The sequence below is a fragment of the Leptinotarsa decemlineata genome, unplaced genomic scaffold, assembly GCF_025532065.1.
Source record: "Leptinotarsa decemlineata unplaced genomic scaffold, Ldec_3_MD MMD2_tig00026328_RagTag_RagTag, whole genome shotgun sequence".
In the NCBI taxonomy this organism is placed as follows: Eukaryota; Metazoa; Arthropoda; class Insecta; order Coleoptera; family Chrysomelidae; genus Leptinotarsa; species Leptinotarsa decemlineata.
In genome coordinates, this window is record NW_027412688.1 from 30,953,312 (window position 1) to 30,967,621 (window position 14,310).

Consider the following 14,310-nt stretch of genomic DNA (forward strand, 5'->3'; position numbering starts at 1 on the left):
AATTATAATAATATATATTGATATTGATAATGATAATAATGAAAATAATAATAATTGTTCCGAACTTCTAACGACATAGAGGCCATATCCAGTACTATTTCGTCATGTAAACACTTCAAACTCAAAAGTCCACGGCATCCCTGTTGTCGATGGAACTACAACCGTAGAACGGACGATTTGGGATGCAAACTCTTATAGAAATGCATAATTTTTCGGGTCTTAACATCGAATTGATACAGCTCCTCTCGAGTCCACTTCACTACTCCAAACGAGTAGAGTAAGATTGGAATGGCAAGCATATCTGTTGCAACAACTTTGTTCTTCCCCAACAATTACGATGACCAGATCCGTGTGTGCTGATACTTGCCGCGGAGAGAGTTCTTCACTACTGTTACCTCTTGTGAGTGGCGTTGTCCCCCCCCCACCCCCGAGGTAAGTATACGTCTCTCCGGCATCCAAATGGTATAGGTTCCATTCTTCCATCTATGAGCTGCGAATCTTCTCCGTAGTCCCCGCATCGTCCTCTTTTGAGATGGACCATTGCACATTGTCTATCCCGAATTTCATACCGATAGTATGCGTGTACTCTTCCACCATCCTCAAGAAGTGATGGAGATCCTTCTCTCCAGAGGCATAAAGTTTAAGATCATCCATATAAAACAAATGGATGACTTTGTGTCTTCGGTTTCCGGGGGTGCCACAGTTATATCCTCGAGTATTTCTGAGGGCAACGGATAATGGCAATAGTGAGATGCAGAAGAGAAGGGGACTGACGGAATCGCCCTGAAATACACACCTTCTGAAAGTGACCCACCCTGTTTGGATTCTGGCTTGACCAGATGTTATGGTGAAGTGAATTCGTCAGAGTGGTATCAGTTTTTCAATACATCTCACTATTTTGTCGGGTACCACAAGGCATCTGAGCAATGCAAGATGAGCTCATGCGAAATTGTATCAAATGCCTTACGGTAATCGATCCAGGCCATAGAGAGGTTACGCTTATATTGTATCGAGTCCTGCGTTACAGATCTATTGATGAGCAAGTTCTCTCCACATTCAGCGACTCACCTCTTCGACCCTCTCTGTTCATGTATCCGTTCGAACACTTGTTCAACTTTGGTGAGTATTCGTGTCTATAAGATGCTTGTTAACAACTTATAATACGAATTCAATTGAGAAATGCCGAATCCATTGAGACAATTCGCTCATAGAAGCTAATACGCCAGATGTAGTTGTTTATGACCATCAGAACAAGACAATATTTGTCGTGAAGTTCTCAGCTCCTGGCAAAACGAATATTGTCCGAAAAGAGGAGGCAAAACGAATAAAATATCGAGATCATCTCTTCGAGCTCCACAGACACTATCAAGACCACCCTGTCATGATGCTTTTTTATTATTGGAGTCCTTGGTGAAATGACACCCCCTCTACTCTCAAATCTCAGTTTCATATCGGCTTAGTGCAATAAGGCTTAAATCTTGGCCGAACAAATGCAGAAGTATGTCATTCTTGGCTCACTGCGCTATTAGGGCACATGATTTTTGGACCAAATTATCACTTACCCCACGGCGTGGGGAGAGGTCATTGGTTGATAATGCCGAAATGCACTTCCGAATGTATTGGTTCTTCGGGGGATAGGGTACGACCGGCGCAACCTCAGGAGATAAAAATAACTATTCATTTCACACCCTCAGGCTCATGCAAGCTAATACTGATGTGGTTCTTCTCATCCATCAGAGAAAAATTATATTCCTCGTATCAGCTTCAGGTAAGATGTTTATTGCCCGAAACGACTAGGAAAAATGGAATAAATATAGAGATTTTCTCTTCGAACTTCGCAGATTCTATTAAAATAAGGCCCAATCAGCTCAATTTTTGGTTTGATGATAATAATGATACACATTTGTTATGATTTAGGATAACCCGTTTGCAATAAAATATACCTTCACACCCTGGAATATTCATTTCATTCATATCCACTCAATGACATATATGTATGTAGGATTGGTTAAAACACAAATGCAAAAATATTGTCAAGCTGAATAATGGTAACTAGTTCACAACGCAGGTGAATATACAGAAATATTTATATAAAGGATGTAAACATTTTCCAAATAAAATTTTCTTTCATACTTTGTTGAATATTTTACTTTCATTTGTGTTATGAAATTGATTATGAAGAGGGTGTGACAGATATAAACGAAGCAAGTATGTGCTTCATGTGCTTCAATAAATACTAATTTCCATTCATACAATGAATGTATGTGTTCGTGAAGAATATCTGTGTTATGAAGTGCTGGCATCCATAACTTGATGTTTTGGCTTACGGTTGAAGTTATTTTTGTGTTCATGTATTTCTTTTGCCTCTCTGAACAGCCTCGAATAGTAACTTCCGGTTATATCAAGAACTTGCGTGCGTTTGACAATCTCATTACTACCCTCTGAGAGAGGACACTTCTCACATGCTCAGTCAAACGCATTCCAAAGTTTCTTCTCGTGGTTCCGATGTAGAACGAACCATAACTACACGGTGTTTGGTATACTCCTGAAATACCAAATGGATTCCTGGGGTCTTTTGCTATCGTGAGACTATTCTCTATCATTCTTGTGGGCTTGAAAACTGCCCTAACTGCATGTTCTGCTGGGATCTTTCCAATTTCTTTCGCCACACTGCTCATGTAGAGCATAAAAGTCATCGCAGATTAGTTCTGTATGGGTGGTGAGGCTCGGTTGATTTCGAGCTCGTTAATGCGTTACCAAAAACCGCTGTCTTCAGATAACACATTTTTTCTTGTAGTCCTTCCGGTTCGCAAACAGGTCTTGCCCTTTCCACCAGAGTTTTGATAACCCCTTTGTCGCGGATAATGATTTGATTTCCCATTCAAATGGTTTGGATTCCTGTGTACTTCATGCCTCAGTCTGGTGAAGCACTTCGACCGTTGCCGTTTGTTTTCAAGCACAACTCACAAACCCTACATGAAAATCCTTGAAGCGCACTCACAGCGGTGCCTGTGCGAAAGTAGCGATTCACATTGGATTTGAATTGCTGGAGATTGAAAAACCTTCTCTGTAAGTGTATTCCACACAAGATGGAAGAGCAGCCATAGTCCATGGCGTATTCCTGATATGTACCACTCTTGGTGGAATCAAATATGCCAAGTCACTTGAACACATACCATGAAAGTATATATAGAAGGTTATCAAGGTTGCACGTGATGTTCGCGTCCTCAATCAGGCAAATGGTTCTTTTCGGGATAGAATTCAGCAACTCCAGGGTATGTTTGGGGGCAGAGCTCCATACATGAGAACAATACTCCAAAAAAGGTCTGATCTGAACTTTATAAAGCATCAAGAGTTGATGAGTTGTGTACAGCTTTCTGGTTTGGAGCAGTGTTCCAAGCTTTCGAGAAGCAGCCTTTGCAATTCCAGCGACATGATTGTGAAGGCCTCAGAAATATCAAGCGCAACAGCTTTTGATTCCCTATGTTTCTCGATTGCATTATTCTAAATATGCGTGACATACATGTCTAGTTTTATTAGACTTTAATGAAGCTTTTGATACCTTCGACCGCAGTCCTTTATGCAATTAACTAAATCACTTTGGTTTGGATAAATGTGCCGTAGATCTTATTGATAGCTTTTTGGAACACCGAACTCAGTGTATCAGCCTTGATCACTCGAAATCTGCAGTTCTGAATACCAAATTTGGAGTTCCACAAGGTTCCATTCTTGGACCTCTCTTATTTAACATCTATTTCTCAGATTTTTACAAATGTATTAATTTTTGCAATATCCATCACTACGCTGATGTCACTCAAATTTACTTATCTTTTCCGGAAGCCAACCTGGAAGCACAAGAACTGATAAATAGAACTACACCTAAACGATTTGATCTCCACAAACTTTATTGAAAAAATATATCACAACATGTTTCGCTATACATTAGCTTTTTCAAGTGATTAATACATCAAATTATCCTTACATTCATATTTATATACTACAGGTAACCATAATTGAGACTACCTGTAAGAAATTACCTGGACCTCTACATCTCGTACCTGCTCAATTATGATTACCTGAAACATATTGCCTCACATCTACATCAATAATAATTCTTCCTCGGTTTTTAAGAAAACAAGTTCAATAATGATGATCTATTCAAATCTAGTTGGTCATTCATTAGAATGTTTGAATTTTTAAGTTTATTAATTTCCATTGCTTCCAAATGATTCAGTTTCAAACCTTTATTTTCAATGTGCAAAATTTCGAACTTTCCTTTAAAGATGTGATTTTCTTCTAGAAGATGATTTGAATATGTTGAACTTGTTTTCTTATTTACATAGCTCTTATGATGTTCCTGGATTCGATTCCTGAATGTCCTGCCAGTTTGACCAATATATACTTTAGGGCACGTTCCACACTTTAATTTATATACTCCTGATTTCTCGAATTTGGATGTTTCATCCTCATTATTTTTAACTAGCTAAACAGATATATCAATCCACTGTATAATGTCTCGTGCACACATAACTTGAAATTGAATGCTATAAAATCATCATATATGTTATTTGGACCCAAATCTAAAAGGAGCCTGATTTCCAACCTCATCAAATCCACATGAATAATGTTGCCTTGCCTTTCACTTCTGAATGCAAAAACTTAGGTTAGTGGATTGACTCCGATTTGAGATTTCCTAAACATATCAGTCATCTTTGTAAAACATCTTATAACATTCTGAGACAAATTTTTCCCAATAGAGATATTCTTTCTACTTAAGCTTTGCGAAACTTTAATTTTTTCTAAATGATCATATTGCGATTGCATATATGGACCAGCACTTACTCAATACGACTCTCTTTGCCTCCAATGAATTTGTTTGAGATTTTCCTTCGGTTTACGTAAATTTGATCACATCACTAGTAGGTTTGATGACTCCGGATGGTTGAAGATTGAAAAACTACGCACTCTACATATCCTCACAAATACACATAAATTACTATTAACAAATAAACCTAATTATTTATATAATAGACTTGTTAGTTTTTCCCAGACTAACAACTATTATACTCAAAATGGCTCTGTCTTGGTCATTCCCAAACACAACTCGGCACTTTTTACTCGTAGTTTTTCCTATATTTCCGCTGAACTGTATAATAAGTTGCCCAGTGACTTCAGACTTTACACGATGACATTTAATGACATTTAAAAAACGCTTGAAACTCCTTCTTAAATCCTGGTAATTGGTGCTCTGTATGTCGATATTTGCATAACCCTTATTATTATTTCTTTAAATCAAGCTTTTATTATTGTGTTTATTATTGTATTGGTTAATTTATCTTCTATCTTATACTTGTTATTATTATTTTTTTTATCAATTGAAGGGGTTATATTTTTAGGAGTGATTAATTAATCAAAAAAAAGTTTTTTTATTGTATACTTTTGTAAGGTTGATTTAAAAAATAGCTTATCCTTTATTATCCTTTATTATTATACGATAGAAGAAGGCCTGTTGATTTTCGTTTCCGAAAGCCATATTGATGATCGCTCAAGATGTTGAAGCCTGCCAAATATTTGAGGATATGGTGGTTGACGACTTTCTTAATGGTTTTCGATATCACTGATAATAAAGCGACTTGTCTATAGTTATTCGAAAGATTTTTCTTGCCCCTTTTGGTTGGAAATATGCTGAACTGTTTGCAGTTTGCAAAACACTGGTGCGAGTTCATTTGCGCACGTTTTAAGTAGGTACGATGACGGGCACTTCATCAGGGCCAGACGCCTTGTTGATGTTGATATGGCGCCGTTCCCAGAAAATCGACTGTGGCCAAAGTAGATTTGTTGTTTCTATGGCTATTGTTGCAATTGAACTATCCGCTTGTGTTAGTGGTGGAATTGTGATTTTTATGAAGTTCTGATCAACAGCTTCAGCTACCGAGCAGAAAGATCCAGGCCCTTTTGGATTGGCAAGCAGCTCATCCCTAATTCTCTGATTGTGGAGTTTTTTGCTTTTATTCATCCCAAATTTGGAGCTGTTGCGAGCCTCAACGAACGTAGTTCGGTTTTCGGCACTGGGATTTTTGCGCCACTGCCGGTAGGCGAGATTTTTGTAGGCGACAACTTGCTCACAATTTTTATTGCCGTTGAGAGTTCGTTTCATTGGAAAAGTTATATATTCATTCATGGATGGTAGAATAACTTTCGTGACTTCGAAAGCACAAGTTGTTGGATCTTTAGAGCTGAAACAAACATCTAGCCAGGGGAAATTATGGAAATGGTCTTGAAGATCCTCCATTTAGCTTATCTGTATCGCCAAACTTTGCGCGGCTTAGATTGTTCCCTAACATCCATCGGTAATTCGCTCAACACTGAAATGTGTTTGTGATCAGAAGATCTGCTCAATGAAGACCTTACGGTGACTGTGTAAATTTATTGGTTGTTAGGTATAGATCCAGAAGACTACCATAGTCTCCATCGCTGTCAAAAATCCTGGTTGGCTGATTTATAAACTGAGTAAATCCGATTCTTATTGCAGAAGCCTTGCGACCTTGTTCGTCGTTGATATTTGAAAATTTGAGCCATTCGATATTGTGGGCAGACCAGATCTGACACCGTCTGTGACCTAGACGTTAAAAAGATCCGAAAGATATATTTTGTACGTTTCTGAATATTTTTCTCTACCGAACAAAAAGATAAAAGTGATTCAGTACGTATTTGCTAGTATCACTCAGAAATCTCTTGAAAGCCTACGGAAGATTGAAACTTTGCAGAAATCAGTGCTGATAGTAACAGTTCCAAATGTAAGTAAAATTTTGGATTCAGCAAATCAAGCAACTGTTTAGATGAGATTGTTGGTATTTCTGACCAAATATTTGAAATGAACCAACTTCGGCTGATAACAGAAAAGACATTTTCCATATTTCCATAAAAATCATTGTTATGAAATATTAAAATTAATGAGAATGAAGATAGAAAAGAAAGAGGTTCATATTCGATATTCCTCCTCAGACCTTAACATTTTCAATGGAATAATATGTATATGAGAATTTTTTTTTATTCAATTCAGATTAATATGAAATATAAACCATTACAACTTACATCTATGAAGGATCATGGCTATCTAAGCCAAGCTTGTGTTATAGCCACGAATCCAATACAAACAATACATTTACAAACTAAGATGAACCTACTAAATAGTTCTGGAAATTCCTAGAAGGACGACCAAAATGATGAGCAATCTTTTAGCATAACTAGAGCATCAAATACGAAAGATGAAACAGAAACAACAGTTTGTGACATTGTTTTGAGTGATTGCAGTATGGTGAATTAGTCAACTATCCAGTATTGTTTCCAATCTGTGGTAGTTGTGATTGATAAATGTTTTCAATCCAATTCAATTCAATCCAAACGAACTGGGTTTGGATTCCGAATAACTATGCGGAAGTAACGATGGTAATGCTTTTCAACCCTACATGAGAGAAATGAAAACAGCAGATCATATCAATAGAGTGCCAGAGATTCGCAGCGTTGTGGGTATAAATTGAAATATCAGAAAGGATTGACTATAGGTTATACGTCTTGTCAAACAGGCCGACGTATTTCTTCCGCTCATGTGGAAATAAATCGAAAGAACGGTCTACGTTATACTCGTATGTTCCAGGCGGGAATAGATATATGGGCTACATGAAAGGATGATCCTCAGCCTAGTTTATTTTTTACGAACATGTCACTCAAAGCAGGGAGAGATACTGTTTTAGAGATAATCGTCAAGGGATAATTTGCAGTCAATGCCACAAAATCGATTGCTGTGAGTTTACTAAGTTTTATGTTGAGAGATTATGAACGCAATTGTCAAAATGGATAAAAATACCTCATGTTGAAACTGATTAGTTGAAATAGTAGTAATGTATTCGAGAAAGTAAAATATATAGATGAATATATTGTATTCACTAATATACTTCTTTGTTCAATAAAAATTTGGTGAATTTTCATTCTTATCAAAAACTATTTCTATTTCAATTCTGTTCTTTTTGAAGTGTATGTAATGTGCGAAAACAAACATCTTCCAAATGATGGTCATGGATACATAATTCATTAATCATTTCAAAAAGGATCGAAATAATTGTTCTTTATCACTTCCCTGAGATGATGTCTTCAAAATGGGCCTGAAATACCGTCATTTTGAATTACTGATAATTTTCATCTTTAAATATTTAATACGGATTTTCGTTGATTGAGAAAATGCGTATTTCAATTTGCTGGACAAAAATGATTCGGTGTGAGACATATTTATGAAATCCAATATATGGTGTTTATGGCCCGGAGTCTCTGTTATTCGTTCATGAACTTGAAAGAAGAATAGGCCAAGCAACGAAAGATCACCGTTCTACCTCTTTTTTGATAGGAAGAATTAGTATTGCTATTCAACGTGGCAATGCTGCTTCAGTACTTGGAACTATTCCTTCTTTACATGATTTTGATGAGATCATGCATTGCCCTAATTTCAGTACGGAACTGAATCCACTTCGAAACAAGCCGAGATATGTGGATATTCATCAGTCTCCTATCAAGGTTAATTCAGAAGTGATTGATCCACCTTCTTCTTTTTCAGTGCGGTCAGTGGACTCAGGTCATTCTTGCCCCCCAAATATGAGTTGCAGTCCTCGTAGAACTGGTTCCCTTTCAGTGGAAGAGCTTCATGAAGCAAGAGCCGAATCGATCCTTCTACGAAACCCTTCTTCACTTGGAAGGATCGATCGAGCTTAAGAAATGGTTCTTATGAAGATTCTGTGAAACATGTTCTTCCTTACGAATCAGTAGATAGTTGTCCTGAAAATCTAGAGAAGAAAATTGGATTGGATAATTTAGAAAACACTTACTACATGAATAGCATTTCACAAGAATTTCAAGAATGAAGTTTTAATGATGAACGAGAACGGAAATGTTTCCTACTTATTCATCAAACTCAAACACCTGTTCATGCAGCTGCAGTTTCGTAAGAAGGTATCATCTTTCCCTCCAACCGATTTCCTGGAGTCTTTGCAGTCCACTATATACTCGTTAGGATAACAAGAGGATTGTTTCCGAATTCTTGGGGTTCTTGTTGGATACTCTTCGTGAGCAAAACAATAGCAAAATCAATACTCTTAACCGCTCTGGACTGAATGATTCCGTACTACCCATCTCGTCTTGTGTTTGTAAATCTTTTGCTGGTAAATGTTCAAGAAGTACCGAAAACTTATGTGAATTTCTGGAACTTTTCCTATTATGACTAATAACCAGTCCGTGCAAAGCTTATTGTTAAATCATCTGAAAATGAAATTTTTTAACAGGTGATGATCGACTGTATTGTCAAACATGCATCAAACTAACTGACTGTTATAAGGAAACAAGTATAGCTGAGGCACCAGTCAATCTAATAATAACACTGATGATTTTCAAACAAGACTCAACCTCTAACGGAAGCAAGAAACTCTTTGGAAGGTTCGAAATAGATGAACATTTCAACCTAGCAGACCACTATTATAATATTCATGCAGTCATTGTTCACTGTGGTTCTGGCGTTGAATTTGGTTATTATTACGCCTTGGTCAAAGATGAAACGGACTGGTTTAAGTTTGACGATAGTCGTGTCACGAAGTGTTCTGGCGATGCATTGAATTTATTGGAGCCTCTGGAGACACCCTACATTTTGTTTTATAAGAGAGAGGATATTTTTAGATCAAGATCTTCAGACGATGTGGAGCTGCAGGTTTTTCCGGGTTTTCCTGCAGCTGAAAAAGCAAATGCGCCACTGGAATCAATGAAGTCACCCCGGAGCGCCAAATAATTTTTATTGTTGTTTCTATTTTATTTTTATCGTTGTTTATTAATTATAAAATTAACTCTAAAAAAAAATCCAATATAGTTTATTGTATAAGTTTGAAAATGTCCGTATAGGACGAAACTGCAGTAACTTTAGTTACAAATAAAAGTGGTAAAAACCATAGAAAGTTTCATTTCTCTTTTCTACATTATGATTTCCTACCATCCATCAATTTAACAAAATATTTTATTAGTATGTATGTATATATGCCATTGAAATGACGATCATGTTAACATCATTTTGAATAATTCCTATTGCCATCTCATCACAAACGTAATTGTTCAGAACTACTTTGATCCATTCACAGACGGCTCACGAAGGCTGAAGGTCAAATTTTATGGCAAACTCAATGATGAAAACCGCATATCGATATCTATCATCGATAGATATATCGATATGCGAAAATATTCATTTTCGAAAAATTGCTATAAGTTTTTTCCTGTCGGAAATTTCTTGTTTCTATAAAAACATTTCCAGAACACGTTTTTACGTAGAATCCAATGGTGAAAGTTATTGATGGAAAACTATTTTTTCAATGAAATACCCTGTATATTCCTCTGCACATTTTAATAAAGCTGAAAATTACCTTTCCAAAACTGTGGCACATTACATGTTTTGGTAGAGTCATCTTTAAAATACAGACCTAGCTATCGAATGTAGCTATCGAATGTTGAGAAAGCTTTTCACAGCAGCAATTAAAACACATAGTTTCAATGAATCTGATGACAATTTATACTATATTTACTACTCATAAATGAAACTTTAACAATAATAATGATAACGACAAAGAACAAACCGTGTAATATATTCCTTCAGAGAAGATGTCCGAAATGTCAACCAGCATCTCCTACAGGAGAGACAGAAGCATAACTTAGCATCACTACCGCTTCCAATTCGTATCTAGAATGGGTCGGCAATTTCAAAATAAGATTTTTCAACCTTCCCCACAGGTCAAATTCTATAGGAGTTAGGTTCGGTGACCTGGCCGGCCAACGGTTGGGTCCTTGATTGACTATCCAATTATCACCAAAATTTGCAGCCAAAAAATTGTTGACAATTGAAGTGTTGGGAGGCGAAGCCCCATCTTGTTGAAAACATATTCTTATGAGCTTCATTGGTGGCAATTCATCAAGAAGGGTTTCCATATTTTGCCTTGAGATTTCTAAATATCTCTGAGATGTGAGAGTACTATTATAAATGAACGAGCCGATGACTTTACACCTGCCCAGGTACTAAATCAAATCTTCCTTGCTTCACAAAAAAATGAGGATTTTGTTGTGTCGAAGTATAAGAATTGTAGCAGTTGCAAATGCCGGCACTGCTCATTTAAGCTTTGTTTGAACAAATTCAATCCAACAAAAAATCATGCACCTAGTTACAACTTTTCAGGTATCAACAAAAACATGTGGCGTTCAAAATCTCCTGGTCTGAGTTGATGAACTCTTCTGGTTCTGTATGGCTTGAATTTGTTTCTTTCCAAAATCCTCCTGACGTTGGTTCTTGGTATGCCTGTTGATATTTTCAAATTTCGCGTTAACGTTTTGACGTTATTTTCAACAGCTCCGAAAACGACTAGTTCTTCCAACTCTTTATCCCTATTTGTTTCATATAATTTTGGCATTTTCTATTCAATCTTGCGAAAATGTCTCTAAAAGTTTGTCTTCTCTCTGGATACCTCTCATAATACAAATTGATTGTTGCTTCTGCATTTTTCCGGTTTGTATAAACATACTATCATATCCCATTTTTCATAATTTATAATAATATTTATTTACCATTCAATATGAAATACACAATAATCTTAGTTAACGACAAATAAATATAATTCCCACAGAAGGATAAACCTGTGCATGGGCTATATCAATTTATCATACAATAGATTATAATGAATGAAATATAAAAATTAAGTTTTTTTCAGTAGGAACAAAAAAGCACCAGAAAAATTGTATACAAGTATTATAATAAAATCATATATAGTCAATTTGAATAAAAACATTTAGCATGAACAAAACAAACACTAGAAAAATTGTATACAGATATCACATTAAAATAACATACAGTTCATATAAATAAAAACATGCAGGTTATATAATGAAACAATCGCAATAGGTACATTACATCGAACATCATTCACGCGTCAATCAAACGAATACTTAATTTTTTTCAAATGAAACAAACAAACAAACCATAGAGAAGTTGACCTACAGATTTCACAACTCTAATCACATATTCTACAGGCATTAATACATTGTACTTAGTAATATGTATTTTCCACATCAACAATTGGGGTATCTGTGCTCATACTTAGTTGCGAATGTGTTTGAAAATTGAACAAAAGCTACTAATTGAAGAGCGTCTTTAATCTTAAATCGATACCAGTAAAGATTTGCATTCTGTTTTATCGTCGCATCTTCCAAAGCCTACTTGATCAAAGTGTGTCTACAGGAAAGAACCTAATAGGTCTGTATTTCAAAGATGACTCTAGCAAAACATCAAGTGTGCTACATTTTTTGAAGGGTAATTTTGAGTTTTATTGGAATATGGAGAAATATATAAGGCGTCTCATCAAAAAACAAGTTTTCCATCAATAAGTATTGATATCTCTTCTGAAAAAATAAGTTTTTTACACATTTCAAAGAGTATCCGGGACTGACTAAATGTAGGGTTATTCCGCCCTAATATCACCATAACGTTTACGAATTTCCCAATGAAACCCCACTGTTTAATGTTCCTCGACAAATATTATGATCCTATCACCACTCTCGATTGATCACTCTTTGATAGAAAAATTGAAAACTTATCCACCGCCCTCGATTCCTTCAAACTAGTTATCACCCTCAGCTTATCTACTCACACACGTTCATTTTCAGCTGTTTGGATAGAGCCGACATAATCCGAGTGTACGATGGAAAGACGGCCGCCGATCAATCCATAACGGTGCTGTGCAACGAAGGAAACGAAATTGAAATTCTTTCGACAGGATCTGACCTCTTCATCGAATTCGTTGCGAATTCTGATTGGCCTGGCCAAGGGTTCAAAGCAAGATTCCAGTTCCAGCCTAGCGACGATAATTCAATAGGTAAATATTTCGTCCGAAAAACCTCTGGCAATATTTAATAGCAGGATCATATATATGTGAGTATATCAAAGACTTAAGACATGAATAACGATGAATAACTTATGAAAGTATAGACAGTTCAGACAAAATAGACGAAAAATAGGACTGGGTTTGCAAAAATTACCAGCGTCGTTATGCGTCATTATGAATGAAATATCAAGGATCTCCAGCAATTCCACTTATGTGTTGTTTTATAATAAAGATCAGAGGACACAAATTTCCGTTTTTTGTGTTTATTACTTGATGGTGGGAGATAATGGAAAAAAACAGTCAGATGAAGTTTGTAGATAGAAAAATTATATCAATTTTTTTTCTCAAGATGCACCGTTCTCAGGTTATCGCGATGTCGTTTTTCTAATTATATACATTCATTTATACATGGATAGTTTGAAAAATTTTCGACCTAACAAAGAAACGAGACATTTTTTCACAATTTTTTATTTTTCAACAAAGTCTTCTTTCAATTCTACATACGTTTCTTAACGATGCTCCCATCTCTGTGACCTATCCAAATAGTACACGACGTTTTTGTCTGCGAAATAATTGTTCATGAAGGTGATTGCCTCTTCATTCGACAAAAATCTCAGAACTCCAAGTGCAATTTTTAGATGAGGGGTCGATTGAAATAACTCCATGACTATCGCCATCACTTTCTAGACCGAAAAAATCTCATCTATGTTGTTGTTTATCAGTTTGTTCATCGTATCTCCTGAAATGAAACGAATATATGATCACACAATATCAACTGGAATTGGAACAATACGAAGATATGACAACTTCATTTTCTCATTGATAAATATAGGAAATGTTTTGATGTACCTAACTCATAAATTGAAAGAAATATTTTACAAACGTGATACTGCTTGAAGAATAACCCTAGATGTTATAAAAAGCTTTTATAAACTTACCTAGTTCTTTATTTCCATCGAATACCCCTATTGAAATTTTCGTTTCGTGCACTCTCAGATAATCTACTCCTCTCTTTTTCACAATCTTCGCTATTTCAGTAACATTGGCATCTCCGGCACCTGGTAGTGAATGATTTGAATAGAAATTAGTTGAAAACTAATTTTTCAATGTGACATGATAGTATAAAACATGAGGAAACAATTCTACACACTCTATATTTCACTCCATAACAAAGTGTCATGTGAATTATTTGAAATAACTATATCGCATTTTACTAGACAATAAAGTTATCTCACTATATTTAGTAATAACAAGAGTATTTGGCTGTTGGTTGTTCATCTTTCACTGCCTGAACCACTGTACATGCTGTTTTTGGCGAGTGCATTAGTTTGGGATGTGGGGGTTGAGCAAACCGGCCATC

At 36.0% G+C, this 14,310-nt stretch overlaps 1 protein-coding gene across 1 annotated transcript in view; it reads left to right on the forward strand.

The window, feature by feature from the left end:
* Window positions 1-14,310, forward strand: part of Sol1 — a 425,973-nt gene that overhangs the window by 309,737 nt on the left and 101,926 nt on the right. The window contains exon 8 of the mRNA XM_074182744.1: window positions 12,733-12,941. Within this exon, the coding sequence (XP_074038845.1) occupies window positions 12,733-12,941 (209 nt within the window). The remainder of the gene's footprint in view (window positions 1-12,732; window positions 12,942-14,310) is intronic.